Genomic DNA, 20,126 nt, shown 5'->3' with positions numbered 1-20,126 from the left:
ACCCCGGCGGCGCGACCTTTACATCGCGTTGACAGCATGTGCTGGGCACTGTGGGCACGAAAAAGACGACAAAACTGACTCGGGCGTCGGGCCTCGAGTGAGTACCTCGACGAGGTGACTTGGACCACCAAGAGACAGCTCTCATAACTATGGAACGGAGACGAGAGAGAGAGAGAGAGAGAGAGAGAGAGAGAGAGAGAGAGAGAGAGAGAGAGAGAGAGAGAGAGAGAGTTAGTTTTTGGTCACAGAGCGAGAAAGAGATAGTTTAGTCACAGAGAGAGAGAGAGAGAGAGAGAGAGAGAGAGAGAGAGAGAGAGAGAGAGAGAGAGAGAGAGAGAGAGAGAGAGAGAGAGAGAGAGAGAGCGACTCCCGTTCCTCGACGCTTCGAGACCTCGAGAATACTTGATTGATTTGCTTGACGCGCAGTCCGACACGAGTGAGAGTCGTGGCATATCCGAACGCACCGTCGCCGCCCCCCGCGGCTTGGCGCTTTGAGGCGTTGTGCTAGCATGTGGTTCCGTGTGTGGGGATTGTGGCGAATTATCCCCATTCGACAAGTAAAAGAAAGCAAACAGACCAGCCAAGGGAGGGATGGGAGGACGGCACGCCGCCACCACACAGGGATTTTAAGGAGAGGCGTGTGGTGCTAGCCGTCACCCACCCTCGGGCCCCCTTCTTGGTGAAATGAGCCAAGACGAACGATCCATTTTTTTGTTTGATGATAGAGGTCTAACGAGTCAGCGCAATCACGACAATGCTCGGCCGGTTCTCCTTCACGGTCGAGGGGCGCCTTTCCGGCACCACCGGAACGATGGGCGGCGAGCCCCGGTGCTGCGGCTGCTGCTGCGGAATCAAGCAAGGGCTGATGGTGTGACTTGCCACCATCTCCCTTTTGCCACGCCCGCCGCCGTCTCCCAAACCGCCCCTGCTCCCCTCACCCTTGCAGTGGTACCTCGGCGTCTCATTCGTCCTCTCGCTCCTCAGCATCCTCAGCTTTGCCCCGCTCCCCAACGCACCCAATGGCGGGCTCTTGTCACCGACGCCATCGTCGACGACGCCAAAGAGTACTGTGCGCGAGTTCCGGCGTGCAACCAGGCCTGCTCATGCAACGTCTGGAGCGAGAAGGATTGCGACTTTGAGGACATGGCCACCCTCTACGAGGCGGGGTGGGGGATAGGCTTCGGCCTCACCATTCTCGCAGTGGCCTTGTACGCAGTGCCAGTGGCCTTGGTCGGCGTGTGGTCCAAGCGTCGCCAAAGCTGCTCAAGCCGTTCTTGTTTGTCATGCCGGCGCTTGTGCTGTTGGCGCTTGTCCCTGGAATCCTCATCAACGTCGCCGACAACCAAATCTGGAAGGCTTGGCTCTTGAACGACCCAGGCGATTTAATAGCAATAGCAGCAGTCTCAGTTCATATAGTAACCCACGCCCTGCGCCACCACCGAACGTCACCAGGCAGCAACGACGACTGGAAGTGCAACGAGCTCGTTCCTTTGGGAACGAGCTTTACTGTTGATGCCCTCACCTTCTCAATCTGCTGCGCCAGCTTCGTGCGCTCCCCCCCTCTCCCCTCCCTCCCTCCCGTCCTCGCGTCCGCCATACCCGCCCAGGCCCTTCCACTCTCCCGCGCCGGCCCTACCTCCCGTCCACCCACCCACCCACTCACCCCTTGTGCGCGCAGGAGGACGACGTTGACCGCCTCCTCACGCTCGGCATCGCCGGGGGGTGGATCGTGTACTTCATCCAGATGGCCGTGGTGGCGAGCCAGGTCTTCGAGGTGCGCGTGCTCATCGCGTACCTTACCAAGGCAACCTAGGGCCCCGGTGGCATAGCCGGTTCGGGTGACGGCGTCCGAGCGCTGACCGCGACCACACACCCAACCGTCACCTGAGTCCACGTCTCTTCCTCTTGCCGAGGCTCCGCGTCGGGGCTGCGTCGGGGTAGCCGTCGTACTCGACCGCATGCACAAGAAACCGCCCCCCCGCCCCCCGCGCCAGGGAGTCGGACACGTCCCTCCGCCTCCCTGTCCTCTCCAGACTCCACTAGTTCCACTCTGCCTCTCTCTCCTGGAGTCCCTGGTCTCCCGCACCCCACCCCTCACGGAGGTTCACGCCTCAGCGCCTCACAGACGTCCACAATACGAAGTGTAGTACAAGTAAATACGTAAGGTCTATCATAAAAAGCCGACACTCACCAGCACACCCACACCGCACACGCACGGAGACATGTACATGGGTAAAAAGGAGAACAGGTCCCCGCCCGTGCGATCTTTGTGCAGGGTTCACTTTGACTTTGTGGGTGTGGGGTCGGCGACTACAGTACTTTAGCCGCCGTCGTCCTCCCGATGGGGGACTAGCACTAGCCGTCTTCCACATGGTCCCTCGGGTCCCTGCTGCTCCTAATCTCTTCGTACATCCTCCTCTGCTGTGTGCTTGCTGATCTCCGCAAAGTACTTTAGGAACACTCTATAATCACACTGATTAAATGTAATCACTAATAAGATACATCCCTGAAGAACCATGACGTGACCCAGTCCTCCGCTGTCCGTCTCCACTCGTGCGGCGCCGCCTCCCCTCCCTGCCGGCTCGCGGGCCGATCAGCTGCGGGCTCGCTGCACGCGGAGTCGAAGGACGCGAGGGACGCGCGGGTGAGCGCCCCCGCGGGGATCGGCAGGGGCGGGATGATGTCGGAGGCCGATCGCGCCTTGGGCGTGGCCTCGGCAGCCGACTCGTCCTCGCTCGAGACCGAGTCCTCGGTGTGCGGCTCCTCCTGGCTCGCCACGCGCGCGACGGCGAGGAGCATGGCACGCGGCTCCACGAGGCTCGGGGCGACGCCAAACGCCGGGCACACGACCGGGCCGTCGCGTATGCGCCGCTGCTGCCGCTGCTGCCGCTGACGGTGCTGCAGCAGCCTCGGCCCCGACGGGCCAGCCCCCTCCTGGGCGGCAGCCTCCTCGGCGGTGCTGGCGGTGCCGGACGTGGATGGATGGATGGGGTCCTTGGGCTCGTCGACCGGCGCCACGCTCGGCGCGCTCTGTCGGTCGTGGGGCTCGCTCCGGCAACAGTCGTCTTCCGCGCCGTCGCCGTCGCCACCAGCCGACGACGACGACGCGGTCGGCGCGATCCGCGCCCTCGCCAACTGTCGGTGCTTCTGTCTTGCGAGACGACGGCCGCGGCGGCGGCGGCGGTGGCGGCATGACATCACGAGTTGAGCCAACACGAGCAGCACGAGGAGGGTGCCGATCACGAGCCAGTCCTCCAGCTGCGGCTCCCTCCCATGCGCAGCATAGGTTCGTGCTGCGCCGTGGGAGTGGGTGATCCCTATGCGCGACCCGACTGTGGCGTCGGCGGTCTCCTGCCTCTTGCGGGCGGTCTCTTGTCCCGGTGGAGCCTCAGGAGAGGGCACACTGCTGCCCATCGTTGTGCGACGGCTGTTGTTGGTGCGCGTTTATCTCATAGACATACTACGATAGGCAGAGAGAAAACAGCAGCTCGACGACGGGGGAGGGCCAGACAGAGGGCGGTCTCGCTTAGAGGCGCTGTTCCAGTTGCGAATAATACAAGGGAAAGATCGAACACAGTAGACGTCACCGTCACGCGCTAGGAGATTTCCCATCCCTCCCTTGGGTTGTCCATTTTCTTTTTTTACGCGCAAGGAGACCATCGTATTGCCCCCCCGAAATCCTGAGGAAAATCGCGCAGCGCCTAGAGATAACTGTATGTCTGACTTAATGTCTTGTCACTTGTGTGCAGCTGTGTGGTGCACGCCCTGCGAGCGGGGACCGGGGTGCGCGCTGTGCCTCGGGGTTCGTGCGTCGCCCATCTCTCCGGGAGATGCGTGCTCTATTTATTTATAGTCAGGAGACCGGGAGTATGTTGTCCAAGCCGTGTGGCTCGGCCAGCGCGGGCCCGACGGAGAAGCCCCACCCCTACCACAGACCCGCCTACCCGGCGCCCCGCCCTTAGCCTCAGGCCACACAGCCAGCCTCGCCCGTCTCGCCGCAAAGGCCCCCGTCGGCCGGCTCGGCGGCCGGGTCCGCCCCCAGGTCTTGGCCCGAGAGGTTGGCCTCCTTGATCGTCCGCACCCAGGAGGCGATTTCGCTCTCCGTCGCCGGCCGCCCGTTGCGCTCCTCGAAGAGGGCGCACAGCTCGTCGAGCACGCGGTCCACCTCCTCCTCCTCCTCGCCACCTCCCTCCCCGCCCTCCTCCCCGCCACCGCCCTCCCCGCCCTCCTCCCCGCCACCGCCCTCCCCGCCCTCCTCCCGGGCGCCGCCCTCCAGCGGCCGCGCCAGCGCGGAGAGGTCGAAGCGCAGGGCGGGCGGAGGCAGCGCGCGTCCAAAGGCGAACGGCGGCGCGACGCCGTCGGCACCGTCGGCGCCCTCGGTCGGCTCCTTGCGCTCCGCCGTCGGCGCGGCGGACAGCGCCTCGGCCTCGCCCGCTGTGGGCGCGGGGGGCGTGGCGGGCGCCTCGGCCTTACGCGCGGCGCGCTGGCGAGCCTTCTTCTTCGCGTTCTTGCTCTTCGCCTTGTCGGCGGGCTCGGCGGCGGGCGGCGGCGACCCGGCGACCTCGTCGCTGGCCTCCTCCGCCGCCAGGGTCGGGTCCTCCGCCGCCGCGCGCGCCTCCGAGGCCGGCTCGGGGAGCGGCGGCGGCGGCGCGGCGGACGCCGCCGCGAGCTGCGCGGCGAGCTGGCGCGCATAGGCCTGCACACTCTGCGACTGCTGCTCCGCCTGCAGGATTGAGGTGTCGACGCACTTTGCGTACACGCGGAACGAGTCGTCGTCCGGGTCGGCCGCGTCCATCTGCAGGACCGCGGCGGTGTCGTCGCGCCAGCCCTTGATGGCGCTCAAGAAGGGAGGGCCGAGCGCGCTCGCAGAGGTGACCAGCGCGCACACGTACGCCAGGCGGGCCTTCCTCGCGGCCATCTCGAGGGTCAGGAGCGCCTGCTTGCCCACGCCCTTGCGCCGGTACTCGGGGAGCACGAGGAGGTCGTAGACGAAGAGGCAAGGCGACCCCTCCATGCAATTCCAGCACTCGCCCTGCAGCGTGAGGCGGAAAGAGGCGTAGCCGACGATCCGCCGGCCCACCGCCTCGCGGAACAGGAGCAGCCGCGACTCGGACGAGGTCAGCTCGCCCCACTTATCCTCCTCGTCCCACCCGTAGCCTGACACTTCGTACTCCTCCTGCAGCTCCTCGCGGCACATGGCCAGGCACACTTTTGCGTCGGCGCGATTCAGCTTCTTGCCGGAGTGAAACTCAATCTCGAGGTCAAGGCCTGACCGCTTTAAGGCGCGGAGGCCGGCCGGCAAATCATTGAGCAAGTCGCGATCGGTCCCATCGTCGTTTCGGAGCGCGCGGCGCAGCGTGGAGACGACATCGCCGTTGGCGCTCGTCGACAGCTTCACGGTGCGCACGGCGGCGACGTCGCTACCGACCCCTTTCGAGCGCGATTTTCCGCCCTTGCTCTTGCCGCCGCAGCCGCCGGATACTTTGCTCATGTCGTCGGAGTTGTCGTTGGCACGGGCGGGAAGCCGGAGCACCCTGAGTTTCTTCTTTTGAACTCGTTTTTTCTCCGAGTTCTTGTATCTGAAGGTGAAGAACAAGTTCTCCCTTGTCTTGTGTGTGTGTGTGTGTGTGTGTGTGTGTGTGTGTGTGTGTGTGTGTGTGTGTGTGTGTGTGTGTGTGTGTGTGTGTGTGTGTGTGTGCTCGGACTTGATTCCGGCCGCGAAGCTTGGCCTTTATACCCTTTTCTTCATATATTCTATTTTTTTTCGAAGCGATTTTCAGCCGGAATATAAAGAATATTCGAGAATATAGGCCCTATTTGGAGCCATATTCTTGCCATATTCGAGAATATAGACCCTATTTTGGACAAGAATACGGAAAGAATACGCAAAAAGAATATAGATAGTACTCGGCGAGAAAAGCGTATAACGGCCAACGCGAAGCGAGGCGGCTCTGACCCTGGACCTTGGCAGCGCGCCTGAGGGTGGGTGTAGAGGATGTAGAGTGTAGAGCGCTGTAGAGCTGTAGAGATGTAGAGCGCTCTGGAGGGCTGTAGAGCTGTAGAGCTCTACATCCGCCGCGGGACGAGGCGCCTGCGTTGTAGAGCGATGTAGAGGCGCTCTACAACGTGAAATCTCTACAACAAACTCTACATCAAAAGCGGCGAACGAGGCACGGTCGCTCTCCGACATGAGGCGCGTTGCACTTGCCAGTGCTGCCCTGGCCTTCTGTCTGCCCGCCCAATGGGTGGCAGGTGCCTCTGCTGCTGTGGCATGCCTCACGGCTGCGACTGGCCGGCGCCTCGGCGCGTCAGCTCGGCTCGGCGTAGCGATAGTGGCCAGCGCAACTCGCCTGGACTCAACGCTCAGCCAGGAGCTCCCGCACGCGCTGGCGCGAGGCATGGCGCATGCAACGCGCAGCAATGCTCGCCTCGCCTCGCGCAAATGCGACCGTCCTCGCAGCCGACAGTCCACCGCCTGCTACAGAAGCACTGCGACGAATGCGGCACCGGCGACGCATGGCAGGCTGGTCATGACGCAGTTATAGGGTGTTGTGTGCCGTCAGAGTGACTCTCTGTGTGTCAGGGATAGTCAGGTCCGTCCATCAGAGCTCCAGTAAGCTCGGAGACACCCCATTAGCGCGGCTCGACCTCTTTGAGTCACTGCCTTCCCGGCGGTTTTGCTGTAGAGCCTCTACAACAAACTCTACAACAAAATCGCGCTCTACATCGCTCTACAACGCAGGCGCCTCGTCCCGCGGCGGATGTAGAGCTCTACAGCTCTACAGCGCTCTACAGCGCTCTACAGCTCTACAGCTCTACAGCGCTCTACACTCTACATCCTCTACACCCTCCCTCAGCAGCGCGCTTTCATTAGTGTTCCAATTTCCCAACCAAGCAGTTTCCTGCCACGTGCCAGTGCCTGCTCTCGCCGTGTTCTCATGCCACCGCGCGCGGCAGTCATCTGGCAGTCTCTTCCTTCTCCACCGTTCCTTTCCTTTTTCTGGGGCAAAGACATTGATTGGGGGAAATAAATCCGGGGTCGCGCAGACATGGAGCGAGTTTGCGCTGCGCTTGGCTCACTTCGAGTTGCGGGGTCTCCAGCGCGGCCTCCTCCACCCGCTCCACGCCAGCGGTCGTCGCGCCTCCTGCGCGCCTCGGACCCGCCGCCACACGACCCCGACCGCTGCGCCGCGGCACGACCGCCTCCGCCGCCCGGAGGGGCGGCGTCCACACTCCGCAGTGGCGTGCAGTGCCTCACGACTCGTTCGGTCGTAGAGATTTCTCCTCCAACCTCTCATCACAGATCACTCCTCCATGCATACAACCATAAGATAAAGCATAATTCCATAACCTCTCATTACACATCACTCCTCCATGCATACAACCATAATTCCATACAAGTCATACCATCAGCACACACAGGATCACACCATGCATCATTTCATTACCACACATGCAATGGCCACATGACATCTGTCTCTAAAGGTGGCGCGCACGTTGCGAATCGAGAGCGTCTCCGAGGCAAACAGGCCTTTAATATTGCCGGTGCTCCACGACCAGCCGCTCTCAGACTTTCCTGCAATCAATCTCCACGACGACATGATCTGGACGCCAGCCTGCGGGTTCGGGCGCTCCCATCTTTTGGACGTTGGCTCGCGCCCTCTCGGCCCACCTATGGGTCTGCACCACCGTGCAGACTGCCACTTGCTTTTTACGTAACCGCCGACCCCACCGTCCGCGAAGGCGGCAGCTAGCAGCGAAGAGAGCGGCCAGAAGGAGAACTGCGACGAGGCCAGCGAGAAAGAATCTGAGGTCGTCCTCCGAGTCGTAGGGCTCTTGCGAGGCGTGATGGGATTCGTAGGCCTCCGGTCGGCGCTTTGTAAACAGTCTCGGCAGGAAGAACAGTGCCGCCGGCTCCGTCGCCGCAGGTGCAGTCATCTGATCATTTTGGCCGGCAGGCAGCATCCGATCGGCGGTGGTGCCGTCGCTGCGTGCGGCGAGGTGGTGGCTTGTAGCGTAGCTGCGACGGCCAGGAGTGAGGTCTATGAGGACCACCAGGAGGAAACGCCGACACCGCCCAAGTCGAACGACGAATTCTTCTGCGAAAGGAAGCTCAGTTTTTTTCGTGATCTCCAATAGTGTGGTGGTGGTGGTGCGAGGATGAAAGAAAGAGGGGGCTTCTTTCCGATGCAGGTGCGCTGGCCACGCATTGCGGCCACCGCTAACTGGCGGGAGTCCCTGCCGCCGACGCTGGGACCTGCGAGACTGGGACGAGTGGCCATGTCACTGCTGGTGATGCTGGTAGCACTTACCCATACATCCGCGCGACGAACAATGGTGAGGCAAAGGTGTCCGACAAGCAGGTCCAGGTCTCTGAGCGAGAGATCATTGACCAATGCGACCTCAAGGCCATGAGTCTGAGCGATCCCCGGTTGGACGCGCTGAGGGCCGCCCGCGAGTCGATGCTACAGCGCAGCCGTCGCCGCCTCCCTGCTCTGCTCGTCACGTTTGCGATCGAGTTGATGGTGGCCTTCGTCATCACCACGGCCCGCCGATCGCCCAGATGGAGCCATGGAGATGCATGCCCTCGGCGGATGCCCCTCACTCACCTCTCGCCGATCCCCAATGCCCTCGCAGTACACCAACAACCTCGCGGGCCGCTCCTGATCGCCTTTATGCCCGTGTTCTCGGCCATCAGCGGAAACATCGATCTCCAATCCTCCCCGCCATCAACGCCCGCCGCATTGGCATTGGGGCTAATCACTGCTAATCAACCCGTCGGAGTGGAGAGGCGCCGTTTCGCACGAGTTGAAGGCCGGTCTCATACTCGCTCTCGCCTGCGGCCTCCTTGTCGGCTTCGTGTCCCCCAACTTCCCAGACCGTCGCACTGCCATTCTTCGGGTCGGCGGTGGGCTTTTCGATGTTTTGCTCCATGCTGGTCGCCTGTGAGGCTCGGCTACGACCCGACCGCCCTTGCGGGCCCGCTCGAAACGTCAGTCGAAACGGCCTTCCAGAGGACGTCTGCGGCAACATCCTGTTCCTCTCGCTCGCGTCGTTTATCCTGGGTTGGAACCACGGGGTGGCGGAGTGTGAAGGCGGGGTGAAGGTGATGAACGCTGGTTTCAAATTCTTTTTGTAAAATAAAGAAAACAGATCGCCGGCGATCGGAGGACGGCCGAACCAGGGACGCGGGAGTTGAAAACTTGCGCACTTGCGCACAAAGGCTTGAGTATGGTGGAGCCAAAGGTGGCTCTCATCACGGGCATCACTGGGCAGGACGGGTCCTACCTTGCAGAGCTGCTGCTCAAAAAGGGGTATGCGGTGCACGGCGTCATCCGCCGCTCATCCTCCTTCAACACCCGCCGGATCGAAGACCTGTACCAGGACCCGCACGTGGACACACGAAAGCTGTACCTGCACTACGGCGACCTGACCGACTCGACCAACTGCTTCGAGATCGTCTCCTCCGTGAGGCCCGACGAGTTGTACAACCTCGGCGCCCAGTCGCACGTCAAGGTCTCGTTCGAGATGTCAGAGTACACGGCTGACACAGACGGTCTCGGCACGCTGCGGCTGCTCAACGCGATCCGCTCGTCGGGCCTCGCCGGGAAGACGCGCTTCTACCAGGCGTCCACCTCGGAGCTCTACGGCCTCGTGCAGGAGGTGCGCCGCCGCCGCCAGGCCGCGGACTGTCGGCCTCTCTCCACCGCAGTCCTTCCTCCGCCTCCCAACGCCCTCCTCCGTCCATCAACCTCGCCCGCCGCCTCCGCCGCCTCCGCCACCTCCGCCACGTCACCGCTGCCCCCGAGGCCGCCCGCCTCCCACCTCGCCGGCGTGTGGACAAACGAGCTTTGCCCGGCCCTGAAACGAGAGGCGATGCACCTGGCCACAGGTGCCCCAGCGCGAGACGACGCCCTTCTACCCGCGCTCGCCGTACGCCGCGGCCAAGCTGTACGCGTACTGGATCGTGGCGCGCCGGGGCGCCGGCTCCGCGGCTGGCTGCCGTCCCCGCGCCCCTCACGGGCTTCACTCTGCCGACCGCGTAGGTCAACTACCGCGAGGCGTACGGGATGCACGCGAGCAACGGCGCGATGAGCCCGTACCCCTCCCCCCCAACCCAGCCGTCCACAACCCGCAGCACGCGGCAACGCGTGTACCGCCAGCCCCCACCGCCTCTTCCTCCCACACGACCCCGCGCACACACCCCGCCCCCGCCCAAACTCGCTGCTGCAGGGATCCTGTTCAACCACGAGTCTTATTGTCATGATTCATTATTGTTTATGATTGTTCTCATCAGGGATCCTGTTCAACCACGAGTCCCCGCGGCGCGGGCCCACCTTTGTCACCCGAAAGGCGCGCCCTAGTGCCGGCCGCACGGACTGCGCTGCCCCTTCGCCCCTCCCCGCGCGGCGAGAGTCGCAGCCGTGTTGGACCCACACGACCCCCCCCCCCCCAATCCCCCCGCCCGCATCCCCCCGCCCCCGCCTGCCCTGCAAGTGCCGACCGGCCTGCCCGCAGGTCACTCGCGCCGTGGCCAGGATCCACAAGGGGCTGCAGCAGACACTGTGCGTGCGGGGGCAGCGTCGGCGCGCGCGCTGCGGGCATGGCGCTTCTCCACACACCTCCCGCTGCGAGCAGGTACATGGGCAACATTGACGCGAAGCGCGACTGGGGCCACGCCCGCGACTACGTGCGCCCGCCGCCCGCTCGCGCCCCGACGGCAGTCGCTGCGTGCTCAGTCTCGCGCGAGCGTGCTGCCGTAGGTCGAGATGATGTGGATGATGATGCAAAAGGACGAGCCGGACGACTACGTCGTGGCGACGGGAGTGACAAACACGGCGGCCAGCCCCCCGGTCGTCGTCACCGCCCTCCTCCACCTCCTCACTTCCGCCTCCCTCCCCCCCCGCCCCTCACTACACCCCACCCCCCCCCCTCCTCCCCCGCTCCCGTGCCCACCCTGCCCCCGCGCGCCCCTCCAGCCCCTCCCCCTCCCCCCACCTCGCCCGCAGGTTCGCTACTTCATCGAGCTCGCCTTTGCGGCGGCCCCTGTGGGCATCACCATCGAGTGGCAGGGTGAGCGAGTCGGCGAGAGGGGGACCAGCCTGCCCGGAGCCCTCCCTCTGACCCTTCTCGGAACCTTCCTGTGTAGGCGAGGGCGTCGACGAGATCGGCGTCGACGCGGTGGGGATGCCTAGCCGCGGAAACAAACCTGCCCTGTGCACTCACACTTGCGGGCCACCGTGCCGCACGGAGCACGGCGGGCGCGAACCACACGGGGCCCGTTCCACACTGTGCTCTCGAATGCGTGGCCCCGCCGTGCGAGGCAAAAACGGCGCAACGTTCCACGCGCCTTCACCGCACTCCCACCTCCACCGTTTGATTACGGCAGGCGGACAAGTCGCGCGTCCTGGTGCGGATCGACCCGAAGTATTTCCGGCCGACCGAGGTCGAGCTGCTGATCGGAGACCCGGCCAAGGCCAAGGAGAAGCTCGGCTGGGTGCCCAAGATCCCGATGCAGGAGCTCTGCAAAGAGATGGTTGCGTGCGACATCGCCCTCGTCGAGAAGGGCGACCTCACATCGTGAGCTCTGGTGCCCGGTAGGACACGTGGCTTGTGTGTGAGCGCAGGGCGGAATGGCTCTTCCTGCGCCCGTCTTGTTCAAGAGATGCCGAGAACGGCAGGTGGCGTGCGCGTGCGGTTGATATCCACCACGCGACCGATGTGTGTTTGATTTGGGTTTCAGTTTGTTGCGCTTTTTTTGGAGGCGTAGGCTGCGTTAGGGGCGGCTTTCGCGTTCGGTCGACGTCTTTCTCTCCGCCGCTCTGCCTCTGGGTCTGGCAGCCGCGTCCGTCCCTTGCTGAACCCTTCGCCCCGGCCCGCTGTCTGTTCTGTAATCCCTCTTGGAATTCTCTGCAAGCTGGCTCAACGGCCGACCCCGTGCTGGACCCGTGGTCCTGAGATCGGCGACGACGATGATAACGGCTCCTGAGCGCTGAGGTGTTTGCCTGGAATTCTTTTTGCTAGTTTGCCTGTGTTAGTGCTAGCACGCGCCAGTCCGCACCTGTGTCGAGCCTGTCTGCTGTGAGAGAGTGGTTCCCTTTCATTCTTTAAAGAAAGAAAGAACTTTCATCTTTTTGCAGCATTACGAGAGAAATTCTTTTGAGATCAATGTTCGCGCTTTTTACAGATCCATGATCGGCCTCGACTCCGCCCTCGACTACCTCTCTGCGCTGCGCAAGAGGCCTCTCCTGCTCGACGCTACGGCTGCACCACCGCCTCCGCCGCCGCTCCGACCATGCGCCCTCGGAGGTGCTGCGTCGCGAGCGCGCGAGGTGCAGGCGGAGGAGCGGCTGTCCTCAGAGTGGCTGGCGGCCGACGAGGCGTGGTGCGTGGACGAGCAGGCGCGCAGACCCGACGCCGGCGCGCTGCTGGGCCGGCGGACTGCCGACCTCAGAGACAGCGGCGGGCTGCTCGCCCGTCGCTTTGTGCGGTGCTGCCTGGACGGCGCCCGGCGCCGCGCGCCGCGATTGGGCGAGTCCGGCGCGCCGCCGCTATTCGTGGCGTGGCGAACGCATGAGGAGGGGCTGGTTCCGCTCACCGAGTGGCTTCGGCTGCTCTCCGACCTCGAGGCGCGACAGTGGGGCATTGCCCTCGCGCGCTTGCACGCGGCCGCGGACGCCACCGGCGCCAATGTGGGCGATGCCTGCGATGGGCTGCTTGCCGCTGCGTCGGTGGCCGCTTTTGGGGGCGTCGACGAGCCGCTGCGGGCCCCTCCCCATGCCGGCGGTGGCGGCCAGGTCTGCGAGGCCGGCGACGGCGACGACGGCGTGGGCGAGCGCCGCTTGGCTGCAGTGTCGGAGGCGGTGCTCGAGGCGTACCTGGGCGCCACGGGAGCGCAGGGGCGGTCGGTCCGCCAGTGCGACGCGCTCGCGTTGGGGCGGGCGGCGCGGCTTGTCCGCGCGGCGGGTGGCTGCGCCCGCAGCCTCGCGAGCGGCATCGCCGGCGACATCACCTCCGTGCGGGCGGCGGACGTGCCCGCGGCTCTGTGCCTCCCGGCTGCAGGGGGGGCGAGTCGGCGTCAGCGTCTGCACGCGCTCCTTGTAGGTCGTGCTGCGCTGGGCTGTCGTGCGGCGCAATCGCCCTGCAGGGGGCGGCGGCGGCGCGCCGGACGCTGCCGGCGAGGAGGCAGACTTCGTCGCGGGTCGCCACCCCCCCCGCCACCCCCGCGCCACCGGCTACGGCCGCGCCCGGGCCGTTCCGATAAGCCTCGGGTGTTGCTTGGTGTAGTCATGCCTCCTGCGAGCTGCGGGCGCGCCTCCCGGCTAGCGGTGGCGATTCGGCAAGTTGCGGCGCTTGCCGAGCGCAGCGGCGAGGCCGCTACGGACGAGATGGATGGTTGCGACGCCGACGAAGATGGCGGGCTCCGAGGCGGCCAGCTGATGCCTAGGAGCCGCGGCGGCGGCGGCGTCAAGCGCCGGTGAGCGCGGGGCATGGGGTGCTGTAGGCCTCGCTGCTTCGCTGGCGGCGGCGGTCTCGCCCGTCACGTTCGCGCGCGCTCTCCTCTCGACGGCGCTTGCGACTCCGCCAGAGCGGGTGCGGTGGGTGGCATGGCTGGCGCTGGCACAGCACGCCGTGAGGCTGAGAGGAGGAAGCGGCGGCGGCGGCGGCGGTGGCGGCGAAGACGGCGGTGAAGGCGGCGGTGAAGGCGGAGGCGGAGGCGGAGGCGGAGGTGGAGGCGGCGGAGGCGGAGGCGGAGGCGGAGGCGGAGGCGGAGGCGGAGGCGGAGGCGGAGGCGGAGGCGGAGGCGGAGGCGGCGGCGGAGGCGGAGGCGGAGGCGGCGGCGGAGGCAGCGGCGGAGGCAGCGGCGCCTCCTGCTGGGCGGAGTCCCTATCTGCGGCGGTGAGTTCGCACACGTGGGCCGCACCATCCTCCGACGGCATCGACGAGGCGGCGGCGGCGGCGGCGGCGGAGGCGGCCTCCGAGCCGCTGCTGTCCTTTCTGCTGCTCCTCTCGGTGCAGCTTTTGGGCGGCGGCGGCTACTCCGCCATCGTCGCGCCGCTGCTCGCCGCGACTCTCTCCCCCGGCACCGCTCAGCCGTCCGCCGCCGCGTCTGCCCCGACGGCACCCAGCGGCGGCGGCGGCGGCGGCGGCGCGGTCGGGCGCAGCGCGGCGCGGCGAGGCGCGGGCCGTTTGCTGCGCGCAATGTCGGCATTGGTGCCCCATCTCGGCACGTCGGCGCTGACGCTGCAGCAGAAGCTGCTGCGCCCGTACACTTGCCGTGCGGGCGCGGGCGCCGGGTCCGCCGCGCACGTGAGCGAGTGCCTCGACTTGATGCGCTGCAGGCTGCAGGACCTCGAGGCCGCCGGCGAGCGGGGCGGCGTCGGAGTGGGCGGCGGCGGTGGTGAGGCGGTCGACGCGGCGGACTCGGAGGGCGCGGAGGCGGCGGCGCTCGTCGAGGAGATGATCTCCAGCCACTCTCGCGACGGGTGCTTGCCTCGGTCGGCCCAGCGGATCCTCTTCTTCCGCAAGGCTTTCTGGCGCCAGCGAGTCGTGCCGCTGGTGCGCGCGCCGCGCTCAGGCGACTCAGACGCCGAAGCCAGGCGCAGCGCCCTGTCCGCCTTCCTCTCCGCGAAGGGAATGCTGCCACCGGCGGCGCCGGCAGCACAGGCCGCAAGCGGCCGCGCCTCTGCCGCGGCTGGTACGTCGGCGGCGCCACCGCCGCTGCCCGACGGCTGGCAGGCTCTGCTGGACACTTCCTAGACACTTCCTAGACACTTCCTAGACACTTCCATCAACGCTGCCCGACGGCTGGCAGGCGCTGCTTGACGCTCTGCCGCAGATGGTGGCGGCGGGCGATGCTACTCGTCTGCGGGAGGCGACGGCCCTCCTTCGCACCAAGCTGCGGCCCGACGGCGGCAACGCGCCTCTGCTGTCGCAGCACGAGCCCTCGAAGACCGCCGCCGCGGCGGCGGGCGCCGTGACGGGCGCCGAGCCGGGCGCGGCTTGCGAGGCCGCCCGGGCGGCGGGCGGGCTCGCGCCTCTGCTGCAGCAGCTCCTGCAGGCCTTTGGCGCGTGCGTCTCGGCCGCACCTTCGCTCCGCGGCGGCGCCGGCTGGCTCCTCCCCCTCGCGGATTCGCTGTTTTGGCAGCCGCAGTCTGCATGGCCCGCCCTCCACTCCGTCCTGTGGGGGTGGCTTCGCCTCGCCACCGCCAATCGGTGCGGCGCGCATCCGCGCCCCCTCGCAGCCCTGCTCCTGGCCCTCGCCTCCCTCGAGCGGCGCCGGGCGGCGGAGCGCCGGCGGGCGCCGCTGCCCTGCGACGCGTGCGACGCTCACCTCCGCACCGTGCTCCGCGGGCGCGGACGTGGCTGCGAGGCGGGCAACCTTCTGGCCCACCTCCCGATCGAGGACGCCGCCTCGCGCGCCTGGTCTCTCGCGCTCGCCGCCGAGGCGATCGGCACCGCGTCCGAAGCTTTTGACGCTGTCGACGTCGGCCATGCGCCTCCGGACGCGTGGGCGCCACCTCCCGCCACCCGAGAGGGCGAGACAGCCGCCCCCGCCGCCGGAGCCGGAGCCGCAGCCGGCCCGGCGGCAGCGTGGCTGCCTCGGCCCCTGCTCCAGCTCGCGGTCTGGCTCGCAGAGCGCGCTGAGGATGCGGCGGCGGGCGGTGCGGCGGCGGCGGGCGGTGCGGCGGCGGCGGGCGCGGCGGCAGAGCGCGCGGCGGCGGCCGAGCTGCGGCGCGTGCTGCGGCAGCCGGCGGCTGCCGCACTCGTCGCAGGCCTTGAGGCGCCGAGCGAAGCGCAGGCGGCACGCTGGCGGCTGCTGGTCGCGCTGGACGACAGCGTCTGGTGAGACGCGGCACCGGCGGCTGGCTGCGACAGGCCGTCACATTTGTGCGGGTATCGAGAGTCGATCGTCTTCGACGACAGCGGCTACTTGCCAAGCGAGTGTACAAAATACGACGACCTTTACTCGCGGGGTATATCTAGTTGGACCGCCGTACCGCCGCGACGTGCTCGTCAGACGTCACAGGCGAGACCGACATATGTGCTCTAACCCACAGAAGAATTATACTGGAAGTGTATACTGGGGGACCACGGCGCCGCCATGCGGCCTAAATTTACCAGCCAGCATGCCCGCACGCCCGCACAGGGCACGGCTCGCGCCTCGAACTAACGTACCTCTATCTCGCCAAACGCGAGAGTTTTTCTGGTGCCAGGGAGACTGACAGTGACGTAGCGGTGCCTGACGCGTGGCAGGGAGGGGGAGGTAAGAATTTGCTGCCTGGCCCCTTTAACACGGGGACTGGTAAGGCGCGTGGCGACTAAAAGGCGGCGGCACACGCACTTGGACTTGGCAGCGTCGCACGGCGTCGTGACTGGCCCCTTCTTGATTTTTGACCAGACGAACGGTCCGCCGCACTTCACTGCCTTTACTCCAGCCTTCTTGCCGACCCAGACCTCGAAGCCCTCGAGATACTTCTTCGCCTTTGACGGCTTGTTCTTGGTGTCCCGGGTGACGGTCACGGAGCGGACGGGCTGCTGAGTTTCCAGGGTGACCTAACGTGTCGCGGGAGGAGCCAGCTGAAGTGCCAGAGAAGGGAAGAGGGCGCGAGGAACGCTGGGTGCCTTGGCGGAGAACCAGGGGTTCTTCTTGTTCTTCTTGCTCTTGCCAAAGGTCTTGCTGTTGCCGTCGTTCACCTTGGCCAAGAACTGCGAGCACGAGTCGTGAGTGAGACACACACGGTATCGACGCTGTGTATGGAGCGCGGGGGCGAGTGTGTGCACCCGCTTGGCGAAAGCAGTAGAGCCAGCCGACAATCGCGGGTTGCTAAGAAAAAGTGGACCCGCTGGAGGCAGTGGGAGCGGCGGCGATGGCGGCGTACTGCTCTCGGCGCAACAACCGTGGCAATCGCATCCGACTTCACTGAGCTGATCGCACGTAGCAAAGGCGCTCAGCTCTTGACACGTGCCTTGGAGGCACGGCCTGAGGCACGGGTCAACGTCTGGGCCTGGCGGCGAGGGGGGGGGCGGTCGCCGAGGCACGAAGCCTCTGAGAAACGACCCTTGCGCCTCGCAAAATTGTCCACAGCCGTTGAGTCGAAGGTCGTCGCTCACGGTGACGGCAGTGATATCAATTGGCGCCTCCGTCTCTTGCGCGAAGCTCCTCAAATCCACGCGAATCGAGTACGCCAGGTAGACAGCGTCACTCCTTGAGGTGGCCAGGCGCACAGAGTACGTGGATGGTGTCTGCGAGGTGATCAGCACATCCACGTCATCATAAGCTAGGCCTCTGGACTGGTAGAAGGAGGAGAGGAGGTTCCGGAGCGCAGCACCGTCGGCCGCGCTATCGAACAGCTCGCGTGGGCGTGTGAGTTCGGAGAGAGCTCGGCGTCTATCGGTCAGCGTCACGTTGGCATAGACCATCGGATCCTTGGAGCACTCAAGAGAGGTGTGCTCGGGAATGGAGTCGAGCTCGTGCGCGCTCAGCTGCTTGGACGCGAGGCAGCGGCAGTAGCGCTGAGCCTCGGTCGAGGTCGCGGCTGTCACTGGTAGTCCGCCCGGGCCGGTGGTTGGCACCTCGTCGAGGCACAGCTGGCATCCTGCGGCGCTAGGATCGGCGGTATCGACGCAGTTGCGAGGAGACCGCGCTATGAAGTCGGGCGGGTACTCCGCCTCGAGCCACAGCTTCTTCATGTCGGTGGTGGACATGTGAGCCTCCTCGCCGGTCGGCGTGCCAAACTCTTGAAACATGAAGTTGATCGCGCCGTGCAGCTGCGAGCGGCAGCAGGGTGTCTGGTCCAAGGAAGGGTCGTCGGGGTCGCAGCCGGAGAGACCGGAGTCGGTGGGCCCGCAAGTGGGAGGGCGCTTGCTCTCCAGGACGTCGTTGGACCGGAGCTTTGGTGGGAATGTGCCGAAGTCGCAGCAGGTCTCGTGGTCCCAGATGAGGTTTGCGCACTTCACAATGTCGTCGCTGCTAAACTCGCCGGCGGTGCCGTCAAAGTCGGCGCAACGTTCAAAGATGTTGTACGCACCCGAGCTGGGCTGGAGGCGGTCCCTGATGCCCGTGCTGCGAAAGTGCTCCGACGGACCGGGAGGGTCGGGGGTGCCGAAAGTCTTGACGGTGTTCATCCGGAAGACGTTGAGGTCGAGCGAGTCGATGTGGTCAAAGTTGGCATCCGTGGTCTCCGTAGCCACCTTTTCCGAGATGCCGACGCGGAGCAGGGCGTCAAACGTCTGCTGCTTGGTGATCAGGCCCGCCGGGCTGGGCACCAGGTCTCCGTTCTTGACGAGGGCGCTCATCACCGGGCAGGTGATGCGCCTCCAATTAGGGTCGGGCTCGTCGGGCGGAGGCGGGGGCGGTGAAGGCGGTGGCAGCCGCGGTGGCGGCGGGCTCGGGGGTGGTAGCGGCGGGGGGGGGCTCGGAGGCGGAAGTGGCGGCGGCGGCAGAGGCGGGGGTGGAGGTGGCAGCAGCGGACTCGCAGGCGGCGACGACGGCAGCAGTGGCAGGGACGGGGGCGAGGGGCACTCTAGTGAGCCCCACGAGTAGGGCCACGCGCTCGTCTGAGCGTCGAAGCCGGCGTGGATGAGCGCCTTGTTGCAGTCGCTGAGGGAGGCGCTCTCAAACATCCAGGTCATGTCGGTGACGGCCGACACGTCCCACGACCCGATGTTCTGGTCGAAGGAGGAGGCGCCGTAGAACATGTATCTCATGTCGGTGGCCGCCGACACGTCCCACGACCCGATGTTCTGGTCGAAGGAGGAGGCGCCGTAGAACATGTAGCTCATGTCGGTGGCGGCCGACACGTCCCACGACCCGATGTCCTGGTCGAAGGAGGAGGCGCCGCGGAACATGTATCTCATGTCGGTGGCCGCCGACATGTTCCACGCCGAGATGTCGGGGTTGCACGTGTCCTTGCCGGTCGTGGAGCCGCCGCCGTTAACCGCGCACCACGAAGGTGACCACGAAGGTGAATAAGCGCAGAAGAGCATGCTCATGTCGGTGATCGCGCTTACGTCCCAGCCCGAGATGTGGCCGTACGCCGCCAGAGCGGCCGGCTCGTTGGTGCACCACAGGTCGACCGCAGTCTGTAGGGCCGGCTTGTCAGCGAATTCGCTCAGGCGGCGGCGTATTGGCTCAGGCGGCAGCGGGAGTGGCTCCAGCGACAGCGGCTCCGGCGGCAGCGGCGTGTCCGCAATCGATGAGGCATCCAGCGAGCGCCGTAAGAGCATACTAGCCAAGCTCGGCTCTGAGGAGGTGCTCTGTGCCACCGGCGGCCACCAGGTAATCGTCCCAGGCCGCCGAGCTACGATTACCTGTGGCAGCAGCGAATCGGGCTGCGGTGGCATCGGGTCGGCGGGAAGGGCGCGCCGAGTCCACACGTCTGGCGCATCGCCGCAAGCAGTCTTGACGTACACGCTGTAGTACTCATCACGTGGCAGCGAGGACGGGTCGCGACATGCAGCGGATCGAAGCATGTAGCAGTCAGCGGTGGTGTCGAGTTGAACGCATGCGCACTCGGGCTCAGCGCTGCAGCGCTGCATGCACAGCTCCGGCGTGGCGTACTGCAGGACAGCGCCGAGACGGCTGTCCGTGCTCGCTTCGTCTCCTCGCCTGCCACTGTATGCATCATACAGCGGGCAGGCCGGTGCCGGTGGTTGAGGTGGGGTCGCTGGAAGGAGCGCAGTAGCGAGTGCACTGAGCGTCATCGTAGCGAGAGCGCCCGCCCTCAATGTGGTCCCACCTGTGAGCGGGCGGCATTGAACGTGTGAGCAGGCACGCGATCTGCTTGTGCGAGCCTCGGGGCGGCAGGCTCAGTGAGGGGGGGAGAGGCACGCACGCATTCCCGAGTTGTAACCGAAAAGCGAGCGAGGTACCGTTTTTCATACGAACATACCCGATTTGTACGATCTCGCATGGGGCGCAGCGGGTATCGCCGAGATTACTTAATTGGAGCCAGGATTTCTTCATGGGGGGCCGCCCAGCACGAAGCCAGCGCCCTCGACATCGGATTCCTACGCACTAATGAGAGGCTTGGTTGGCCGGACGCTCATCACCGCACCCCTGGCGCCACAGCTGAGCGCGACTAACTAGCGCGCTCCCTCGCCACTCGACACACCATTGAAAG

General features: G+C 65.7%; 4 protein-coding genes across 4 annotated transcripts; 2 read left to right on the top strand and 2 right to left on the bottom strand.

Moving 5' to 3' along the window:
* Positions 1–2,677: 2,677 nt before the first annotated feature.
* On the top strand, positions 2,678–3,314 carry EMIHUDRAFT_207284 (hypothetical protein; the record flags this gene model as incomplete). Its single annotated transcript, XM_005774527.1, has 3 exons — positions 2,678–2,861; positions 2,946–3,141; positions 3,287–3,314. 3 exons carry the CDS (start codon positions 2,678–2,680, stop codon positions 3,312–3,314), a joined length of 408 nt encoding a protein of 135 aa, XP_005774584.1.
* Positions 3,315–3,964: 650 nt separating this feature from the next.
* On the bottom strand, positions 3,965–5,491 carry EMIHUDRAFT_207283 (hypothetical protein; the record flags this gene model as incomplete). Its single annotated transcript, XM_005774526.1, has 3 exons — positions 3,965–4,126; positions 4,355–4,434; positions 4,705–5,491. 3 exons carry the CDS (start codon positions 5,489–5,491, stop codon positions 3,965–3,967), a joined length of 1,029 nt encoding a protein of 342 aa, XP_005774583.1.
* A 3,740-nt stretch (positions 5,492–9,231) lies between these two features.
* Positions 9,232–11,584, top strand: EMIHUDRAFT_310372 (hypothetical protein; the record flags this gene model as incomplete). Its single annotated transcript, XM_005774525.1, has 10 exons — positions 9,232–9,663; positions 9,893–9,967; positions 10,047–10,099; positions 10,298–10,316; positions 10,519–10,565; positions 10,639–10,690; positions 10,764–10,853; positions 11,010–11,073; positions 11,150–11,181; positions 11,390–11,584. 10 exons carry the CDS (start codon positions 9,232–9,234, stop codon positions 11,582–11,584), a joined length of 1,059 nt encoding a protein of 352 aa, XP_005774582.1.
* A 4,586-nt stretch (positions 11,585–16,170) lies between these two features.
* Positions 16,171–19,885, bottom strand: EMIHUDRAFT_207279 (hypothetical protein; the record flags this gene model as incomplete). Its single annotated transcript, XM_005774524.1, has 10 exons — positions 16,171–16,243; positions 16,346–16,557; positions 16,618–16,710; positions 16,786–16,828; positions 16,940–16,984; positions 17,063–18,319; positions 18,527–19,086; positions 19,270–19,618; positions 19,698–19,742; positions 19,857–19,885. 10 exons carry the CDS (start codon positions 19,883–19,885, stop codon positions 16,171–16,173), a joined length of 2,706 nt encoding a protein of 901 aa, XP_005774581.1.
* Between the last annotated feature and the right edge of the window lie 241 nt (positions 19,886–20,126).

This window comes from Emiliania huxleyi (assembly GCF_000372725.1).
Source record: "Emiliania huxleyi CCMP1516 unplaced genomic scaffold EMIHUscaffold_31, whole genome shotgun sequence".
In the NCBI taxonomy this organism is placed as follows: domain Eukaryota; phylum Haptophyta; order Isochrysidales; family Noelaerhabdaceae; genus Emiliania; species Emiliania huxleyi.
Note: the sequence above shows the minus strand (reverse complement) of the source record. Positions and strands in the feature narration are given on the sequence as shown.